General features: G+C 38.4%; 1 protein-coding gene and 1 non-coding gene across 3 annotated transcripts in view; one reads left to right on the top strand and one right to left on the bottom strand.

Moving 5' to 3' along the window:
• LOC106904435 (slit homolog 1 protein-like) overlaps window positions 1-19542 on the top strand; it is a 64699-nt gene extending 45157 nt beyond the window's left edge. Inside the window, exons 24-38 of one of the 2 annotated variants that reach the window (XM_088005817.1) lie at window positions 730-801; window positions 1036-1107; window positions 2058-2221; window positions 5416-5540; window positions 6466-6560; window positions 7371-7510; window positions 7625-7718; window positions 11657-11794; window positions 12788-13016; window positions 13118-13248; window positions 15615-15769; window positions 15871-16082; window positions 17499-17623; window positions 18381-18589; window positions 19106-19542. In XM_088005817.1, the coding sequence (XP_087861943.1) occupies window positions 730-801; window positions 1036-1107; window positions 2058-2221; window positions 5416-5540; window positions 6466-6560; window positions 7371-7510; window positions 7625-7718; window positions 11657-11794; window positions 12788-13016; window positions 13118-13248; window positions 15615-15769; window positions 15871-16082; window positions 17499-17623; window positions 18381-18589; window positions 19106-19368 (2224 nt within the window). In that variant the 3' untranslated portion in view covers window positions 19369-19542. Of the gene's footprint in view, window positions 1-729; window positions 802-1035; window positions 1108-2057; window positions 2222-5415; window positions 5541-6465; window positions 6561-7370; window positions 7511-7624; window positions 7719-11656; window positions 11795-12787; window positions 13017-13117; window positions 13249-15614; window positions 15779-15870; window positions 16083-17498; window positions 17624-18380; window positions 18590-19105 lie in introns of both variants that reach the window. The other variant, XM_088005816.1, reaches the window with a different exon arrangement.
• On the bottom strand, window positions 9074-9146 carry trnav-cac (transfer RNA valine (anticodon CAC)). Its single transcript has one exon. It is a non-coding gene; the product is annotated as a tRNA-Val (tRNA).
• Window positions 19543-20916: the final 1374 nt, after the last annotated feature.

Raw genomic sequence — 20916 nt, 5'->3', positions numbered from 1 at the left:
TTCAGTAAAAGTCTCTGTATAAATGTGGTTCTGCTCATAAAAGCTTTTATATAAAAAGATTAATACTTTATGTTGCACTCAACAGTTTCCATTGTAGGAAAATTATGTCGTTAATAGTTTTAGCCTGATTGAAAACAGTCATCTGCATCAACCACTGGACGGGACAAAGTTGAATCATGTCAGAGGGCCACAAACAATCAGTTCAAGGGCCACAAATGGCCCCCGGGCCGCATGTTGAACACCCCTGGGTTAGGTTCATTGTTCATTCCAGAGACCTGTTTGTACCCATGCTTTGCAACTTTTATGAAAAATATGTTTTTTTTACATAATTGTTGAAACTATCACCATGTTGTGACAATCAGAGCCAGAAGGAGGGGCATAGCGCTGCCAATCAACCTCATGAATGGGCTGCTAAATGTGCTATTGGCAGAGAAACAACTCAGCGTTACAGGAAAACCGTTAATCTGCTGTCATAGACGGCCATGGTAACGAGGTGAGGGAAGGGAGTGAGCAGTGCGCACTCTGCTATGATTGACAGCGCTAAGACCCGCCTTCTGGCTCTGATTGGTCATTTCTGTTGAGCACTGGCTGAATATATATATATATATATATATATATATATATATATTGTTTTCCCCAGAGACTATCTGTCTCATTCTGTGTAATAAAATATATTTTGTAATAAAAGTGTGTCTTCAGTTTTTTTAATTCTGAATTTCATTTTCTCAGGATCCTCAGCTACAACTCGTTACAATGTATCCCTCCTCTAGCTCTGGCCGGCCTGCGCTCCCTAAGACTGCTGTGAGCACACACACACACACACACACACACACACACACACACACACACACACACACACACACACACACACACACACACACAGCATCAGTATGCAGCGCCTTTCCTTTATTCCAAGCTGTCATTTGTTTTTTGTGCTGCGTGAGACCTCCTGCCCGTCAGAGTCATTGTGCTCAGCGAGAGTTCACTTTGAATGCTCAGAACCTTTTCTGGCCTATAACTGTTTCTGTCTCCCAGCTCTCTCCATGGCAATGACATCTCTGAGCTGCAGCAGGGAATCTTCAGTGACCTGGCCTCCCTGTCTCACCTGTAAGTGCTGCACATGTTGCACATGCATTCAGTTGTTGAGCCGCCTGTAAAGATGTCTAGCAGGATTTTCACTATTGGTCCTTTCTCAGTCTCTGTAGATCAGGAGTGGGGAACTTTTTCGTTATTACGGTTTTTGAAAGCCAGCTGAGACTGAGCTAATAAACCCAAAGGCTCCAATAATTACAACTTGGTAAAACTGCAAAATATTTATTTTTGAAAATTTGTTTGCAATGGAATATAATACCAATATCTCTGCAGACAACAGAGGATCTATGTTTTATCTCGTATATCACACCAGTGCCTGAATTTACATCCAGCTGTACAACAAAAGTCTTATTTCAACCGTTTTTTTAAAGGTTGAAATAACCTTAAAAGGTGCAAAACTGACTTAAAAGTAACTTTTAAGCAAGACGTCGAGACTTGTTTTAAGTAAATAATTCAGTATTTGTTCCATTGGCAGTTTATTTCACCTTAGACTTTTTTCCAACATTACAAGTGAAATAATCTGCCAATGGAACATTTTCATCAATATTACGGAATTATTTACTTAAAACAAGCGACTATATTTCGCTGAAAAGTTGCTTTTAAGTTAGTTTATCTTATTTAAAATATTGAGAAATTTTCTCTAGAAACTAGACCAAAATTGGGTGGTAAGATTCTGTGTTTTTGCAGTGAAGTCAGTGTTAGAAATTTAACTTCAACAATAAGGTCTATGGGAGAATTAAAATGCCAAAAATCAGGAGCTTCCATTTTTGATTCAAGAGGCCTTGAATGCTTGAGCATGCTTAGCTCCTTCAGTGTTCGCAGCAGATCTGTTTTGTATCTTTGTCTGTGCAGATGGAGCTTAAATTAACCTTCATATCAGTGCAGACAAAGAAAACCCTGCTTCCTTTTTGACCTCCTTCTCGTATTAGTGTCTCATCATCCTTCTTGTCTTACTGTTTGTTCAGAGCAATCGGAGCCAACCCTCTGTACTGTGACTGCCGGCTGCTCTGGCTGTCAGACTGGGTGAAGAGCGGCTATAAGGAGCCGGGCATCGCGCGCTGCGCCGGCCCCCGGGGCCTGGAGGGCAAGCTGCTGCTCACCACACCTGCTGACAAGTTCCAGTGTCTGGGTGAGCGAACAGGAAGCGCCTCTGCATGCATGTGAAGGCTGCAATTAAACCAGGAGTGATTAAATACATGTTTTCAAAGTTTGGTAGGAGCTCGTTACAATTTGATTGAAACATTTTACTTTTAGGAGCATTTTTACTGCGCTGTAGATTTTACTTTACTTGAGTAATTTTATTATGAAGTATTTCTACTCTTCAGTAAAATGTTTGGATTCTCTGCCCACTGAATGAAAAACAAAAATTCACCACAGAGACACAGCTGCAGTTTTTGTTAAAGTTTCATAAATATTATATTGAATGAAACTTATTTGGAACATTTTTCTTTTGCATGATTTTGTTAGTTTTTGTTACTTATATAAGTTATTGTCATTTTGGTTCTTTTCATCCCAAGATGCTCAGAGGTTTCAACATAACTTTACATTTTGGTCCGTCTGATTATGTAATTTTTAAATATTAAATGATTGATCATTTGAAATGTTACACAGTACTTCAGTAGACTTTTTACCAAACACTTTTTACTTTTACTTGAGTAAACATATGTTGAAGTAGTACTGCTTTTACTTGAGTGGTATTTGGGTCCTCTGCCCACCTCTGTGTGTTTTATACCACACATTTGTTTTTATCTTCCTTCCTCTGTGCATTTTCTTCCAGCCTGATTTGGACTGTTTGACCAAACGTATTGTTTTAAACATATCCACATCACCTAAAAGTCTCATTCTTGTTCAGCAGAACCAAATCAAAGGTTAACTTCCTAGACCACTTTTGGTGGATGAATGAGACAGATCATGCATGTGGAAACGCCTCCTAATGAACAATCTAATGAAATGTTTTTAGTTGGTGTGGCTCAGTAGAGGAGTTGGTGGCTGCTACTCCCACACACTCTCAGCTCCAGACACCGCAGTGCAGACAGATCTAATCTACAGAAATCTGCAGAAAATCGCCTATGTACACACATTAAACCAGAATTTACTGGAGGTGGATGTTATGCGGCACTGCTCTGCAAGCTATTTTTTTTTATAAAACATTTAAAACGACATGCAGTGCAATGAGGTTTTACTAACAAAACCAGCTCTTTTGAGAAGCTATTTGATCCTTCTTTACATATGCTGTATGTATTCTCCTAAAACATTGAAACACTGCTATGCTGTTTAATTTATCCAACATGTACATCCATTCAACCTTTTTTTAAGTAACTTGAAACTGAATGATGTATGATCTGCTCAATAATTTGCCTTAGATTTGAATAGTTTCCTCGTGCCTCTGTGTTATTCTTAAAAAAGCTTTTTGTGTTTGTTCTGTACCAAGTTTTAACATTCAACACAACATCCAGGCTATTTGGCCAAAGAAAATGGCAGTGAAAGAAAAAATGGGTATTTTACAGCAGCTCAAGTGCAGCAAAAATCATAATGGCTGCTTATTTTTGTCATTTTTAAATTCAGGATTACTCATCATGATTGATTTATGAGTTTTAAGCACTTTAGTTTTTGGACCCGGAGAGCAAAATTTATTTATTTCTGTTTTACCTTGTTCTATGTTTAGCCATTTTTTCTAGTATACAAACAAATTATTAGCAAATTAACTAATTTAACAAATATCACATATTTCATTGAAAATATCCCTTATTTTTCTACCTGTTTCCCATCATGTTTAAATAATTCTGATAATATATATATATATATATATATATATATATATATATATATATATATATATATATATATATATATATATATATATATATATATTATTTTTTTTTATTTTTTTTTTTTACATAATATGCCCTTCTGAAATGTTTTAAAATGACCTTGAAATATAATCTCTAATATTCATACCAAATTACAGGACTCCATTTAAGTATATTGCCATTTTTTTATTCATTACTTAGTTAGCAGAATAGTTTATATTTATGTACAGTTAAAGTACAGGATTTAAAAATCTCCCTTAGTCATTTTTAGATATTTTTGTATTTTTTGTTGAAAACACTAAATGTATTTTTATTCATTACATTATATTTGTGATCATTTGGAGAAGAAATAATTAGAATTTTTAAAAAAATTATCTAGTCAGAGATAATACAAATATGACTGATTTGGAGGAACATGCAGATATTAAGATTTTCATTGGGATTGAACAAACACATGGGATTATAAATTAGATTATCAGAAGGTCAGTTTAAAGTCTGAAATAGAGAACGTTTTGGACGGGGTTCTTGAAACAGAGCGAGAGGGAGTAGATGTTCTACTGTGGCGCCCCCTAATGGTAGCAGCTGACAAAAAGAGAAAAGAATTAGTCATTTATTCTCAGTTTTCTTTTGTAATGCTCTTTTCTAACCATAATCACTTTTCTTTTCATATGTGGCCACGTTTATGCCAGTGGCTTTCCACTGTTCATCAGTCACAACGCCCTCTAGTGATCTGGTCTTCAGAGTTTCAAACACAGTTGGAAACGTTGCTGCCTTTGGTAATTTGCAGTCAAGCAGCAATTTAATTTGTCAAATTATTGTAAACAATAACAAAGCGAATCATAACATTACTAACTGACTAATTATCACTCTAATAAATTTCATCCATAGCATTATAATCATGAGATCCAGGTTTTCCTGCCTCCACTATTTTCCATCTATGCCATTGTTTGTGTTTTATGATTATTTATGTTTCAAAGGATCAGCCTGTCATCTGTCCACCTCAACCACACATCGCCTTACAGGAAGCATTTGTATTCTGTTTTTCTTCCATTAGCCTATATTGCATACCTGCCAGTCACTTCTTCCTGTGACTGACGTGTTCCTCAGATCCACAAGCAGCAGAGCTATGAAGTGATTGCGCCGTCTGTCAGTTTCAGGCACTCGTCAGATGAGGGTTGCCTCTGAGCCAAAACCTGAAAAACAAAAATAAGGAGGAGGAGAGCAATCACATGTGGAAAGAGGGGGGAAATCACTTTATAAATTTAAATAATATACCAGAGAAACAACAAGAATCCAAATCATAGGGTTCTTGTTACGCTAAAATAATAATTTCAGCAAGATTTGCATATCAAAAAATAAAACGCCTGATTAACTGAACAATGATAGGTCTGCATATTTTGATGCACAATTTTCTTTGGAGTGGTTGTTATGTTTCTCTCATACTGTAATGCCACTTGAGTGCGTTGAAAGGTGCTATGCTAGCAAACCAAATTCTGCCTATGTGTGTGTACAGGTCCAGTGGACATTTCTGTTCAGGCCAAATGCACTCCATGCGTTTCCTCCCCTTGCCAGAACCAGGGAACCTGCCAAATCCACCAATCCCAGCAGTACACCTGCGCCTGCAAGTCAGGTTTTACGGTATGAATCTAAACGTAAAGGTGGGATTTAGAGGAAATGATGGGATATAATCAACCCAACATCCGCCATCTTGCATGTGCATGTTTCCTGACTGTCAGAATCAGCTGTTTTGGTGAAGATTGTTCACAAACAAGGAATCTGACTTTAGTTTCATGACATTAAGTGTAAACTTTAGAGTATATATATCAAACTTAAGGTCCGGGGGCCAAATCCGGCCTGCCGCAGCTGTCTATGTGGCCCTGTTGACGCTGAGGGAGGCGTCAAAATAGCCTTTAAAAAACCCTTGTGTTTAAAAGAAATTGTAAATCAGTGAAATTAAAGCTGCTTTTTATGACAAAGCAGAATTGTAGTTAGACAGAAGAGAAAGAGTGAATATCTGTCCAAAAACTCAGAAATGTAAGTTTGAAAACCAGAAAAAAAGAAGACATTTCTGAACTTCAAAAGTCAAATATTTGCTGAAAAAAAATTAAGACATTTTGAGATTAATGTCAAAATTAATTTTTCTAAAACATTTGTGACTTTTTAAAGTCAGAAATTTCTGAAATTTTCTGAGTTTCTAGAATATTTCTGAGTTTAATCTCGAAATGTTTTGGCGGAGATTCATTTTTTGCCATCTGCAGAGGCCCTAATACGCTGCTGCATCTTTGCACATTTTTCTTTCAGTTTGAAAAGATGTTCCATATTTTTTATTTCAATAAGTACTGATTGAATGTAGAGACAGCTATTTTTTAATATTTTAACAACTTGTAAATGGGTTTTATCAATACATTAATTGTGTTAATACGGGTCAAAACGAAAACAAGTTTGACACCCCTGGACCTGTACAGGTCTTGGATATTGTTTTTAGCGGTTACCTGTCTTTCTTACTAACCCGTTCTTCAGATGGGCTGATCTTTCATACTTACTGTGTTTTCCGGGCGTACAGGGTAAACACTGCGAGACTCCAGTCGATGCTTGTGTCAGCAATCCCTGCACCAACGGAGGAAGCTGCCTGAGAGACGAGCAGACAGGAGGCTTCAGGTAGCATCGTTGTGGTTAGCAGTAAACACTGCTAACCACAACGTTAGAACCTAGACCCTAACGTCTGGGTTAGGGTCTGGGTTAGAACCCAGACCCTAAGCCAGACGTATCTATCTATCTATTCTCCAGATAGATAGATAGCAAAGCCACTATCTATCTATCTATCTATCTATCTATCTATCTATCTATCTATCTATCTATCTATCTATCTATCTATCTATCTATCTATCTATCTATCTATCTATCTATCTATCTATCTATCTATCTATCTATCTATACATATATATATATATATATATATATATATATATATATATATATATATATATATATATATATATATATATATATATATATATATATATATATATATATATATATATATAATATTAATAGTGCTTTCTGTATGGATGTTATGCCGAATTTCCTTATCTAAAAAATGTTCAACTGCTTAATTTTCTTCCAAAACTCTTCCTTTCTTGTCATCAATCCGTTTTTTACTCAGCCATCTGTATTCACTATGTATTTTTTGTGGTTTTGCATTTTAAGCACTACTTGAGAACCATAAAACTTTATAATAACTATGTCCAGTTACTGTAGATATCATAAGGCATTTGTTTAGTAAAATAAGTACAATTTAAAACTTTTGCATATTTGCTTATTTAATTAAATTTATGATAATGGTGAGAAATATTTTTCAAGGGTCAGAGGAGGCATGCACTGCCCAACCAGATGAATTTTTTTTTTTTTTTTTTACATTTTGTACAAGTTATTATTTTTTTAACTTGTATTTGCTTTTTACCCTCTTAGCTGCGCGTGTGCATTTGGTTTCCATGGCACATTTTGCGAGGTCAACGTGGACGACTGCGAGGATCACGGATGTGACAATGGCGCCACCTGTGTAGATGGAGTAGGCAACTACACCTGCTTGTGTCCTCCTAACTACAGAGGTACGCCGTAGTACCTTTCAAATCAACTAGTCAGAGAAAAGTAATCTGGATGTCTGAAAAAAGATCTGCACTCTGTTTTTTAATTAATCCTTGTTTGTTGCTTCTTGTTCCAAGGTCTGCTTTGTGAAGAGGAGGATGATGTTTGTTCTCCAGGTAGAAATCCTTGTCAGCATCAGTCCACCTGCATCAGCAGTCCTACAGGCCCCAGGTAAAAAAACACATATGCACACACACAGTCGTGTTTTCATGTCTTGTGGGAACTTTACATTGACTTCCATTCATTTTCTATAGCCTAACTAACCATCACATACCTAACCTTAATCCTAACCAAAACTCAATTCACACCTTAGTCCTAAATCTAACCCCTGACCCAAAAACAGTGTTTCCCCTCGTGAGGACCAGACTTCGGTCCCCAAAGGAGCAGTGGGTCCCCACAATGTTGTACAGGGGTGTCAAACTCAATTTCCCCGAGGGCCACTTCAGCATATTGGCCACCCTCAAAGGGCCACATTGACGGTACAAATCAGGAGTGCATCCCTGCTAAAACACCCCAGACAAAAGGTTGACTTCCCTCATTCAGTTCTGTAGAGGCTTATAATGAGTCAATGGTCCAGGTGTGTTAGAGAAGGAATGCATCTAAAGCTGCAGATAGTAGCTCTGGAAAATGTATAAAAATACAATGTTAAAAATAAATGAAACACCACCTCATATTGTTAAATAACTGATTTTATGTATTGAAGTTTTAAATATTACATTTGAGTTTCCATGGATGTAAAATTACTGCTCAGTTTAAAAATTACAATATTTAAATCAGTGTTTAAAGGTGAGCAAACAAATAATAAAAAGTCACATGGGCAGACATTATAGACTTTACGCAAAGATTTAGTCTCAGAGGCAACTGAAATCAATTAATTTAAAAAATCCTTTCTGAATATCATCTCATGGTCTCTGAACTAAATGCGTCTTTCTGACCGGGAGCTGACAGCGTGTTGAAGAGTTATGGACCGGACGCTGTGGAGCGTCTGGTTAGGAAGCGCATTACAAACCTTTGGTTGAAATGTGGTTTGTAGTCAATTCGTGCTCAAAATCTATTTTAAGTCAATCATTGGCCTATAAAATGCTGTGGGGCCACATGTGGCCTTTAGTTTGACAAATATGCATTATGCCATAGAACTGCCAATTGGTAATTGAAGTAAAGTAGCTTCGATTTCAAAGAAGCCTACATTGAAGTCGATTGGCAAATGAACCATCACAAAAGAGGAAGGCTCTTGTTGTCTCACTGCACCCCAAGAGATGCATAACCTACAAAAATTGTTTCTGTCTGGTTTTGAACCAGAGACCTTTTGCGTGTAAAGCAAACATGACAACCACTACACTACAGGAACTGAACTTCTCTGCTTTGTTTCAGTTTGAGGTTCCAAAGTTGATGATGTGAGATGCAACGCATGAAAATTTCAACTAAGGCTTGCACTCAGATGCCTGGATTCTGAGTACAGACCATGACACCACAGAACCCTTGTTGACCTTTAGTAAACACCTGTGATGAATAGAACATGCAAAATCTGTTTCTGTCTGGTTTCGAACCAGAGACCTTTTGCGTGTGAAGCAAACGTGATAACCACTACACTACAGAAACTCATGCTCTTTAGAGTGTTCCTGGTAGATGATCCACATTTTGTTAGAGACTAATGTCAATGATGGGCATGGAACGATGTCAAATACTTACAGATCCTCTCAGAGAGCACAGTAACTTGGTGAACAAACTGTCAGACTTATACTTGTGCCTAATTTCACATTACAGTCCATAAACAGCCTGGGATCAAAAAAATGTATTAAAGATGTCATTAGCAGAGACAAATGGTTCTACAGAGAATTGGTTAAATGGCTAAAACATAAAATCAATACTTACAAATAAAAGATGGTTCAAAAATAAAATTAAGACATTAAATAAAAAAATATCTCTGAAATACAATCACTTGAAAATTAAAAATGGTTCAAAAATAATATCAACACTTCAAAATACAAAATCTCTGGAAAATAAAATATTATGTATGTTGTTTTGAAAAACATTGGAATATAAGCACTTTTATCAAATCTCCATTGTAAGATAATGTTAGTTATTCTTAAATCCATGGAAACTCAACAGTTTGTAAGGTAGGTGAGTTAGCTCAGCAGGTTAGAGCACCGTGCTGGTAATGCTGAGGTTGTCGGTTCAAACCCCATATGGGGCAACTCATGTGTAAGGTCTTTCAGACAATCAACACTTCAAAAATAAAATTAACACTTCAAAATAAATAAGGGTTCAAAAATAAAATCAACACTTCAAAATAAATAAGGGTTCAAAAATAAAATAAATAAGGTTTCAAAAATAACATCAACACTTTACAATCAAAAAAATGGTTCAAAAATAAAATCAACACTTTAAAATAAAAAATGGTTCCAAAATAACATCAGCACTTTACAATTAAAAAAATGGTTCAAAATCAATACTTTACAATTAAAAAAATGGTTCAAAAATAAAATCAATACTTTACAATGAAAAAATGGTTCAAAAATAAAATCAACATTTTACAATTAAAAAAATGGTAAAAAAATAAAATCAACACTTTAAAATAAAAAATGGTTCAAAAATAAAATCAATACTTTACAATAAAAAAAATGGTTCAAAAATAAAATCAACAGTTCAAACTGTATAATGGTAACTGTTTCTGTCTGTTCAGTCCATAAACTAAGCCTGGGATCAAAAAATGTATTGAAGATGTCATTAGCAGAGACAGAGGCTTGGCTAAAAAATAAAATCAATACTTACAAATAAAAAATGGTTAGGAAGCGCATTACAAACCTTTGGTTGAAATGGCGTGTTAAATTCAAGTCTCCATTACAGACCAGAGAAAACTAAAGAGAATGCAACGTTGTGTTAATCCATTTGAGGAGCCGGTAGTTTATCTGGAGGAAATAAATGACGATGCAAAAGTTAATTAGACTGTAACATGCGCAGTCCGCAGCTCAACCACTGCGGACGAGGCTCCACCGCTGCGAAGACTTAGAAACCGCTGGGAGAAACTCATCCAGCGGATTTAACAAATGGAGCCTTCTGGGTTCAATCCAGGAGAGCGGCGCTCTGGAGGAGCTGCAGACGTAACATCTGTCCGTTTCGGAGAAGCGAAACCACGCAAAATAAATAAATAAATATCCTGGTAAAAGCTCACACCGGACCTCACAGGGTAAAACACTCACAGAGTTCAGTTGATCTGTTTGGATCAGACAGATCCAACTGAGCGCAGATTTTTCTGCTGATGGGAACCAGGAGGAAGTGCGTTCAGACCCCAGCGGGTGAAGTGATGCTAATTTAAGTGAAGTCGCTTAATTTAATTTATTAAAAGTTATTGGGGCGGTTTTTGTTACTACGAGAAAAATGTAGATGCATTTATCTGCTTAATTTGTGATGGGATCTGGATTCACGGTGAATATTAACTAAACTGCATAAAATGCGACTAAATAGTCGATGTTAATATGATTGTAATTTCAGGATAAAAATAGTACATGACTGATTTTTTTTTATGTTGTCGGTCAAGATAACGTCTAGCGCGACCTGCCGCCCTGACACCAACTCACACATCTTCATTCACAGTCTTACTTGTAAATCGATTTTTCTTTTCTTGGACGTTTTCATGTTAGCTTGTCCATGTCTCAGTTTTATTCGCTGGGAAAATCAATAAGCAGCTTGAGGTGACTCTGCTGCTCTCTAGTGGCGAGAAGCCGTAATGTTAGCTGGTAACAATCGGAATGCACTGTGGGAGATGTAGTTTGTAGTCAATTCGTGCTCAAAACCTATTGTAAGTCAATGTCGGCCTATAAAATGCTGCGGGGCCACATAAAATGACATGGTGGGCCACATGTGGCCCGCGGGCCTTGAGTTTGACACATGTGCTCTACAATGTGGGGTTGTGGGGACCACTGCTCCTTGTGGGGACATTTTCTTGATTCCCATGATTGAAATGCTGTTTTTGGGTTGGGGTTAGGTTTGTGATGGTCAGCGCTCGGGTTAAGGTTAAACTGTAGAAAATCAGTGAAGTCAATATGAAGTCCCCACAAGACACAAAAACATGACTGTGTGTGTGTTCTTTTTGTTGTTTTTTTCTCCAGGTGTGTGTGTATCCCCGGCTGGGTGGGACCGGACTGCGGCATCGACTACAACGAGTGCGCGGATCACCGCTGTCAAAACTCAGCTCAGTGCATCGACCATCTGGATGGTTACAGCTGCGTCTGCCCGCAGGGATTCAGGTACTGGGAGCACTGGGAGACGGGGAACTCATGAAAGCTCAGCCAGTAATGTTCCAAGGAAACATTAATGTTTGTTTTGTTTTTAAATTAAGTATGGACATCTTCCAAATAAATATGGTATTCATGATTACAGTTAATTTTAGGATTTATGTTTTGTATGACATTTTATCTTTCTGTTTATAGTCTTTTAAATTGATTTATGTTATTAAAGTCCCATCTGGAGATGTTCATTGCAAACTAGCTAACAGTAACAATAACAAATTTTGCTGGGCAATAAATTATCCCTGAAGTTGCATTAAATGGTAATATTGTTGTTTTCAGACTATTTTGAAATAATATAATGGTATTAGAAAAATAATGTAAGAACAAATTCTCAAAGATCAATAAACCTCAAATTCTAATTAACATTTAATTTAATTTGTCAGCGCTTCAACTGAAACACAATGTAATTATTTTTCCAGTAGCTACATAACCTATTTATTATATTATTTGGAATCGATGTTTTCAATGAACCCAAAGCATAAAAACAGTAACACTTTGAGTTGGAACATTGTGTAATAAAAGAATAAACAAAGTTATATACAAAGAAAATACATTTTAAACAAAAGCAAGCAAAAGGAGAACAGTGAACAATATTTACATGTTCAGAAGACTGGGTAGGAGTATAAATTTATTATTACACCCACCTCTCACACATTAGTCCCATCATCTAATAAACTGAGTAAAAGTCATATTGGTATTGTTACATTTTTCAATATTATAGGATACTAAAAGACTATTATCACAGATTTCCTTTCAGTCAAACTCAGGTTTTTGTCTGCATTGGATAACAAAATAAGCATCTCTTGATATGAGTACAAGCTTATAAACAACAGTTATGAGCAATAGTAACACAACCCCTTATGCTTTTTTTATTAATAAATACATTTCTAATTTTCCAACTATATTTTTCTGTTGCAACAAATATCTTTCTGATGTATTTTGGCTCCTCAGTGGCGAGTTTTGTGAGGTGACAGATCTTCAGCAGACACCCTGCCAGATGGCCAAGTGTCAGAATGGCGCTCCCTGTAACGACAAGTTGGGGACCGCAATCTGTCAGTGTCCGCCCGGCTTTGAGGGCCAGAGTTGCGAGAAGCTGGTTAGCGTCAACTTCGTGGACAGAGATTCTTACGTCGAACTTCAGGATGTGAAAAACTGGCCTCAGTCCAATATCACGTTGCAGGTAGAGCCTGCAATGTCAGGAAACACAACGCTTCAGATATTTAGCATCTTACATTCTATCACATGGACATTTTGGTGCGTTTCTCTTCTTTTCTGCTTCAGGTGTCAACTGCAGAAGATAATGGCATCTTGCTATATAATGGAGATCATGAGCCGATCGCTGTAGAGCTCCATCAGGGTCATGTAAGGGTCACCTATGACCCTGGGAACCAGCCTGCCACCGCTATTTACAGGTAGGTACAAGTAACACACAGACAGATGAATACAATAATCCAACCCTGAGTGACCATCCATATGAGGCAGGGAGTCCAAAGTGTGGCTCGGAAACGACTTTGGGTGGCCTTTGATCTGAACTCAAGAACAGCCTAAATTTGGCTTGCCAGTTCAGGAAGTGGATACAGAATTAAAAACAATGTTAAGGTGCAGCCTTTCAAAAAAAGACACAATTTGAGTTAGCTATATACTGCACCTGTTGCCAAAAAGACAAAAAAAGAAAAGAAAAATATGATTAACCTGAAAACATTAGAATATAGTTGTTTGCTTTTTTTTTAAATCTGGCAAACCTGCAAAACATTTTTGTGTTATCAATCTTTTGCCTGGAGAAATGTGACTGCCATCATGTTTAGTTTCAAGTAAAAATGAAAGCATAAGATAGTTTTTGTAATTATGATTAAAAACAAAAATACTAAAATGTTTGTGGCCCTTTCAGCCTTACCTTTACCTACCAAAAGGTTTGGGCACTTCTAACGCATCTAAAGATATTTATCAAAAGTTCCAATAGAATATATAGAACAACACAGGAGACACTGATAGCATTAGGAAGGGACAATGATAACACCTGTAAAGGACAGTACTGCTGTAAATCAGTGAATATATTATAAGTGAGAAGAAATTCTCCAGCAGTCTCTTATAGATATCACCTTTGCTAAACACATCTAAATAAGACCTGCTTTATGTGTAAAGAAGTCACCAAATACATGTGGGTGGCCTGCCAAATTCTGCACTGGGAGGACTGGACAGTCGTGGAGTTTAAACTTAACAGCAGATTATATTGTCTTTAAGCATATTTACCTTCAATCAGGACATTGGTGATAATATTCTCATTGTAAGAAAGCTAAATGTCATATTTTGGGCCCATTTAGAGGATTTATATGGAGTTTTAAGCATCATCTCAGTTTGGAGCAGTTCATTTTGTGTTGATTCATGATCTATATATTGTAGCTTAGAGCAAGAATCCTGTGTTCCTTGGGGAGGAGCAGATGAACTCACAGCCTTTGTCATCTGAATAAAATGGCAGATGCTGCCAAAGACACTTGAGATAAAGAGACCACTCAATCAGATGCGGAGAGCCTATATGTTCAGACGAGGAGGAAGAGACGTGTCCACCTGGCACATTCTCACACTCATAATCTTACTAAGGATACAGAATAAATTCTATTAAAGCAGCGTCAAGGATAAAATCTGCTTTACTAATTGCGCTTTCAGATCATTTGAGGACATTCACAATCGTGTTTTCTTGTCCTTTTAGAAAGGTTTTTCATTTAGGATCATCGAGTTATAGAGAAACATTTCCACTGAATGATGCTAATATCACCGCGTCTGTTTCTGTTCTCTCCCGAGAGCTCTTTGCCTTTTAGCCAGGAATGTCTTTGTCTGATCCTCCTTCTATAGAGGTGTGAGAAATTGAATTTTGCATAACCTGGACTTGGTTGTGAACTTCTTGTTCCAATAACAAAGACTTTTTCCTGTGACTTTGTAGCTCTTTTCCGCTTTCATCAAACTCATACAAATATTATCTTTTCCCAATATTGCATAATTATGAGGATTTTCACTCTGTTTAAGGCCAGCTTCATGTCTGACTGTGCTACATTTTTATGGTGAAGAGCAAACACTGGGACTCACTTATTTTTCAGTAAAGTACAAGCAGAATATCTCTGGTCACACTGACAAGGCCAAAAGCAGTAGGGAAGTTTAACATTGTACCTGTCTCTAAGGAAACATTTTTACAATGATCAATGAGTTATTGAGCAGGAACTTACCAAAAATGTATTTAAAAAACTGGTAATCAATAGTTTTAATTTGCAATATTTATCTTTTTTTCTCTTTCTCTTTCTGCCAAAAACTGAAAGATAGAAGTTTTCAGTCTGGTGTTTTGGTCTCAAATAGCCCTTTTTTTGAAGGACAATTTTGTTTAAAGAATTAATTATATTATTTGTTGTTTCTGTTCTTTTGCTTATTTATTTTGGATATTTAAAATCTTGTCCAGTTCCAGTGTTAAATGTCAGATAGAATTTAAAGTTCACTGAGCTTTCAGAATGTGTTTTTGCATTGTTGTGCCATTATTGTCGTTATATTAATTGAAAATTTATGCTCAAGCAAAATCTGTAATCCTGACAGGTCTGATCTGCTGTTATTTACAGCTGTTTACATGTTGATTCTATATATTTATAGAAAAGTGACATTAACCACAAGAATCATAACGATAGGTCTGAAATTTTCCTGTTAGCTACATGTCTTTACCATTTGCATGATTATCATTTTGATTATCATGTTGTACATTGGGGGTAAAAAAAAAATAAATGTTTGGTTTTCTCTGCAGCTCTGAGACGGTAAACGATGGTAATTTCCACACGGTTGAGCTGGTGACCTTTAATCAGATGGTGAACCTGTCTGTGGATGGAGGAGAGCCAACGACTCTGGACAGCCAAGGACGTGGCCAGCCACTGACTGGAGAGACGCCTCTTTATGTGGGAGGTAGGAGCGGTGGGCGGCTTCATGCCTCAGCTCAGACATAAATATCTCTGCTGAAGCCAGTGCAGGTCCACATATAGAGCTGCTGTGGTTTGTCTGGCCAGGTATGCCTGAGGAGGTTATACCGTCTTCTCGAGGCCTCTCCTCTCAGAGCCTCAACACGTCCAGTTTCCACGGCTGCATCAGGAACCTCTACATAAACCATGAGCTGCAGGACTTTACCCGCAGCCAAATGAAGCCAGGGGTTGTACCGGGCTGCCAACCCTGCCGCAAACTTTACTGCCTGCATGGCATATGCCAACCCAACAGTGCACAGGTAGCAACACACAGAGCTGTGACAGTATTCCTCATAAACGTGCTAAACCAGATGTCATGGAACTCAAAGTTCCTAAACCAAAAAGTTCCAAAAAAGGCCATAGGCGGTTTGGTTCTCACACACACTTCTGACTTGATGGTTTGAAAAAATTATATGCAAAAATATAGATAAAACGATAACTAAAAATCTCTTACAATTTATCTGAAAATGAAAGTTAACCTAATCTGATGTTTCAAGTTCAAAAATTGGTTAAAAATATAATTTTACACAAACCTCCCATCATCACACCAGATATTTGCCAAACCAAAGGACCTCCACCACGCCCTCCAGTGACTGAAATCACTTAAATTAATGGGAGTGTCTAAAAGTTACCAAAGTAATCTGAACAATTCCAGATATAAAAATTTATTACAGATTTTGGTTTTACAATAACGTAAGTATTTTCTATCTGCCCAAACAAAAACTAACCTGATAGAACTTAAGATTTATAAAAATTCAACATAAAATGTCTGCAACACAAATCATGATGTAAGGGTTTCATATCAGTTAGTAGATAATTATTGATTATTTTTTTGTTTTAAATATTTAAAATACTGTCCACCAGGTGGTGTGACCTTTCAGGTTTTATCCACAGTTTTCACTCTGCGCTGTTGTTTTTATTTTTAAGCAGTTATGAGGCACAGAGGCCAAACTTAAACTGCAGCTGTGGAAGTTTCTCAACAGCTTGTTGCTAGGTGACCAAAGAATGAGTGAGTTGCCTGGCAACCAAAGAGTGAGTGAGCTAGTCGCTGTCACTGTGTAGTTTGTTCTGGAAGCTCGGTCTGTACAGTTGGCTCCTTTGCTCATGCGGTGAAGAAATACTTCTGGATTATTCTTAAAATGTACATCTACAAAGTGTTGGATGATGGAATCATCATGGACCAAAGAAACGACCTTTATTTTTACGATAATCACGTCTTTTATGAGATTAAGTAAAGGTTTTGTGGGACTGCACAAGGCTATTTCCCGATTTTATCTTTACTTCTCATTTTCTTTACATTTTATACTTTTTTACGATTACAATGACATACAAACGGAAAAAATAACTAAAAACACCCTCCTTGGAAGTATTTCTTTTAGCACATGGGAAAATGATGGTCCACATCATACAGTGATGATCCCACCAATTTTGCTTAGCTAACTATGAGAGGTTGAGCAGCTAATGTCTTTCCTTTGCCTACATCTCCCAGAATGCTTTGTGGTTCTGGATCAGAGTTTAGAGAACTTATTGAATATTCTATCAGATGTATTTTCGGTTGACATTGATACATGTACATTGTGATATACAGTATATTGTTGATTTATTGCGCAGCCCGATTTTAAACTGAAGCTTTGTTTTCCAGATGATTGATGAAGTGAATTTGTCTTTTCTCACAGGGCCCCCAGTGCCACTGCCAGCCAAGTTGGACAGGTCAACACTGTGACCAGCCAATCACTGTAGGCCTCAGTGGAGGCAACGTCGTCACCATGGCGAATGGTATCAACCCATGTGAGGGAAACAAGTAAGGCACTAACATGTATTTCAGATAGGACTGAATCAAGTGTTCAAATGATCCTCAACTAATTTAGTAATTGATTAAGTGGTGTATGCAGACACAAAAAAGGCCATTTGCTGAAAAAACAACACAAGCAGAGCAGGAATTAAGTCAGAACTAAACAAAATATGAATACATTTTGGATTAAAGAGAAAAAACAAAACTTTAACTGTAAATTTATTCTACCCAAAGTTCCTCAAGCAGCATAGTTTTAGATTTATGTGGTTCAAATGCTGTTTAAACAAAGAAAAAGTCTCCTATAATTCACTTTCTGCTACACAGATTTTGATCAGTTTATCCAAATAATAATCAGATCAGCCATACAATGTGTTGAGGCTATGGGCTGAGCTTTTCTCATTTTTATGTTTAAAGTATTTGTTACAAAGCGTTCAATAGAGGAATGCTATTTTATTACATTTCAGAAAATAAAATATTTATTTTCTTATTTAAAAATGGAATTGAATAATTTTTGTTTGCATTTACTCTATTTCTAATATTGTTAAAATAACCTTAAGTGTTTTCATAAAAACTCTGAAGAATGTGCACATTTTTATCTGATTAATCGATTAATTGTCAGAATAATTGATTACTAAATAATCGATTAGTTGCAGCCCTAATTTCAGATCTTTTTGTCAGATGTCCATATACTCATCATGTCACATCGATGTGTTATTGATGTTTATCCGTTTTAAAAGAGAATCCTCCACTGATCTCCCTCTTCCAGGTGTGTGAAGGGCGCCTGCGTGGCGCTGGATGCTCAGACCTACCGCTGTGAGTGTGAGAAGGGGCTCAGAGGAGCGCTGTGCAACCTGCAGGAGGAGCCCGCTGGCTCCTGCCAGAGGCTGCAGTGTCTTCACGGCCGCTGTCAAAAGACGGAGGACGGAGAGAGCTGTGTGTGCGACCAGGGATACACTGGAGAGAGCTGCGCTACAGGTGAAAATAACACACGGATCAGAACCAATGTTGGTCTGTTAGAGGATTCTTTTCAACTCCTCATCCAAACTGATCTATAATTTTCCTTCATGCACTGAAATGCACATTTGTTTTAAAGTAGCAGACAAAACAAGACAAATATACAACTTCCACTGGCAGATTTATTCACTTACGATGTGGGAAAATGTCTTGTTTTATCTGCCAGGGAACTAATACTTTTTAATCAATGCAATATTAAAAATAGTAAAGAATCCGGTCCTCAACTAGATTGCTTTGAGTAACATAAAATAACAAACTGAGGAAAAAGAAAATTGTTTTTAAATCCGATTCTTTCAAAAAAAAAAAAAAAAAAAAAAAAACCTGCAGCAGTGTCTGGTGAATTTTTGGTTAAACAAGTACAGCATAGTAAAATCATGTTTTTTTTTTTTTTTTTTTTTGTTTTTTCCAAAAAGTTACTCTTCTCTATCTGGTTTTAGAAAACATTTCCTAACCGTGTCGCTGTGCTGCCGCCTGCAGAGACCCCATGTCGAGGTGAGCCGGTCAGAGACTACCACCGGCTGCAGCGCGGCTCCGTTCTCTGCCAGACATCAAAACCGTTCTCCTGGGTCGACTGTCGGGGCCACTGCCGGGCTGAAGCCGAGCGGGGAGCCGCTGCCGTTTCCTGCTGCGCCCCTCTGAGGGTCCGGCGGCGGAGGATCACCTTCGAATGTGACGACGGGACTTCGTTTACGCAGGATGTGGAGAAGCCTGTGGAATGTGGCTGCAAGGAGTGTGTGTAACTCTGAGGACGGGAAGATGAACACTTTCCCACAGGTAGACCGTCTCAAACCAGAACCCAAAACCAGCAGGTACACCGTCTCAAACCAGAACCCAATACCAGCAGGTAGACCGTCTCAAACCAGAACCCAACGCCAGCAGGTAGACCGTCTCAAACCAGAACCCAACGCCAGCAGGTAGACCGTCTCAAACCAGAACCCAAAACCAGCAGGTAGACCATCCCAAACCAGAACCCAAAACCAGCAGGTAGACCGTCTCAAACCAGAACCCAACACCAGCAGGTAGACCGTCTCAAACCAGAACCCAAAACCAGCAGGTAGACCATCCCAAACCAGAACCCAAAACCAGCAGGTACACCGTCTCAAACCAGAACCCACCACCAGCAGGTAGACCGTCTCAAACCAGAACCCAAAACCAGCAGGTAGACCGTCTCAAACCAGAACCCAAAACCAGGAGGTAGACCGTCTCAAACCAGAACCCAAAACCAGCAGGTAGACCGTCTCAACCCAGAACCCAAAACCAGCAGGTAGACCGTCTCAAACCAGAACCCAAAACCAGCAGGTAGACCGTCTCAAACCAGAACCCAAAACCAGCAGGTAGACCGTCTCAAACCAGAACCCAAAACCAGCAGGTAGACCGTCTCAAACCAGAACCCAAAACCAGCAGGAAGACCGTCTCAAACCAGAACCCAAAACCAGCAGGAAGACCGTCTCAAACCAGAACCCAAAACCAGCAGGTAGACCGTCTCAAACCAGAACCCAAAACCAGCAGGAAGACCGTCTCAAACCAGAACCCAAAACCAGCAGGTAGACCGTCTCAAACCAGAACCCAAAACCAGCAGGTAGACCGTTTCCAACCAGAACCCAAAACCAGCAGGTAGACCGTAGACCGTCTCAAACCAGAACCCAAAACCAGCAGGTAGACCGTCTCAAACCAGAACCCAACGCCAGCAGGTAGACCGTCTCAAACCAGAACCCAAAACCAGCAGGTAGACCGTCTCAAACCAGAACCCAACGCCAGCAGGTAGACCGTCTCAAACCCAGAACCCAACGCCAGCAGGTAGACCGTCTCAAACCCAGAACCCAACGCCAGCAGGTAGACCATCTCAAACCAGAACCCAACGCTAGCAGGTAGATCGTCTCAAACCCAGAACCCAATACCAGCAGGTAGACCGTCTCAAACCAGAACCCAAAACCAGGAGGTAGACCGTCTCAAACCAGAACCCAAAACCAGCAGGTAGACCGTCTCAAACCAGAACCCAATACCAGCAGGTAGACCGTCTCAAACCAGAACCCAACGCCAGCAGGTAGACCGTCTCAAACCAGAACCCAACGCCAGCAGGTAGACCGTCTCAAACCAGAACCCAACGCTTGCAGGTAGATCGTCTCAAACCCAGAACCCAACGCCAGCAGGTAGACCGTCTCAAACCAGAACCCAACGCCAGCAGGTAGACCGTCTCAAACCCAGAACCCAATACCAGCAGGTAGACCGTCTCAAGCCAGAACCGAACCCGGCTCCAGGTACGATCGCCACAGGAGGAAACTTGCTTT

Source organism: Poecilia mexicana, unplaced genomic scaffold (assembly GCF_051168715.1).
Source record: "Poecilia mexicana isolate PSO_F unplaced genomic scaffold, ASM5116871v1 scaffold_1, whole genome shotgun sequence".
Taxonomy (NCBI): domain Eukaryota; kingdom Metazoa; phylum Chordata; class Actinopteri; order Cyprinodontiformes; family Poeciliidae; genus Poecilia; species Poecilia mexicana.
This window is presented reverse-complemented; position numbering and strand designations above follow the sequence as displayed.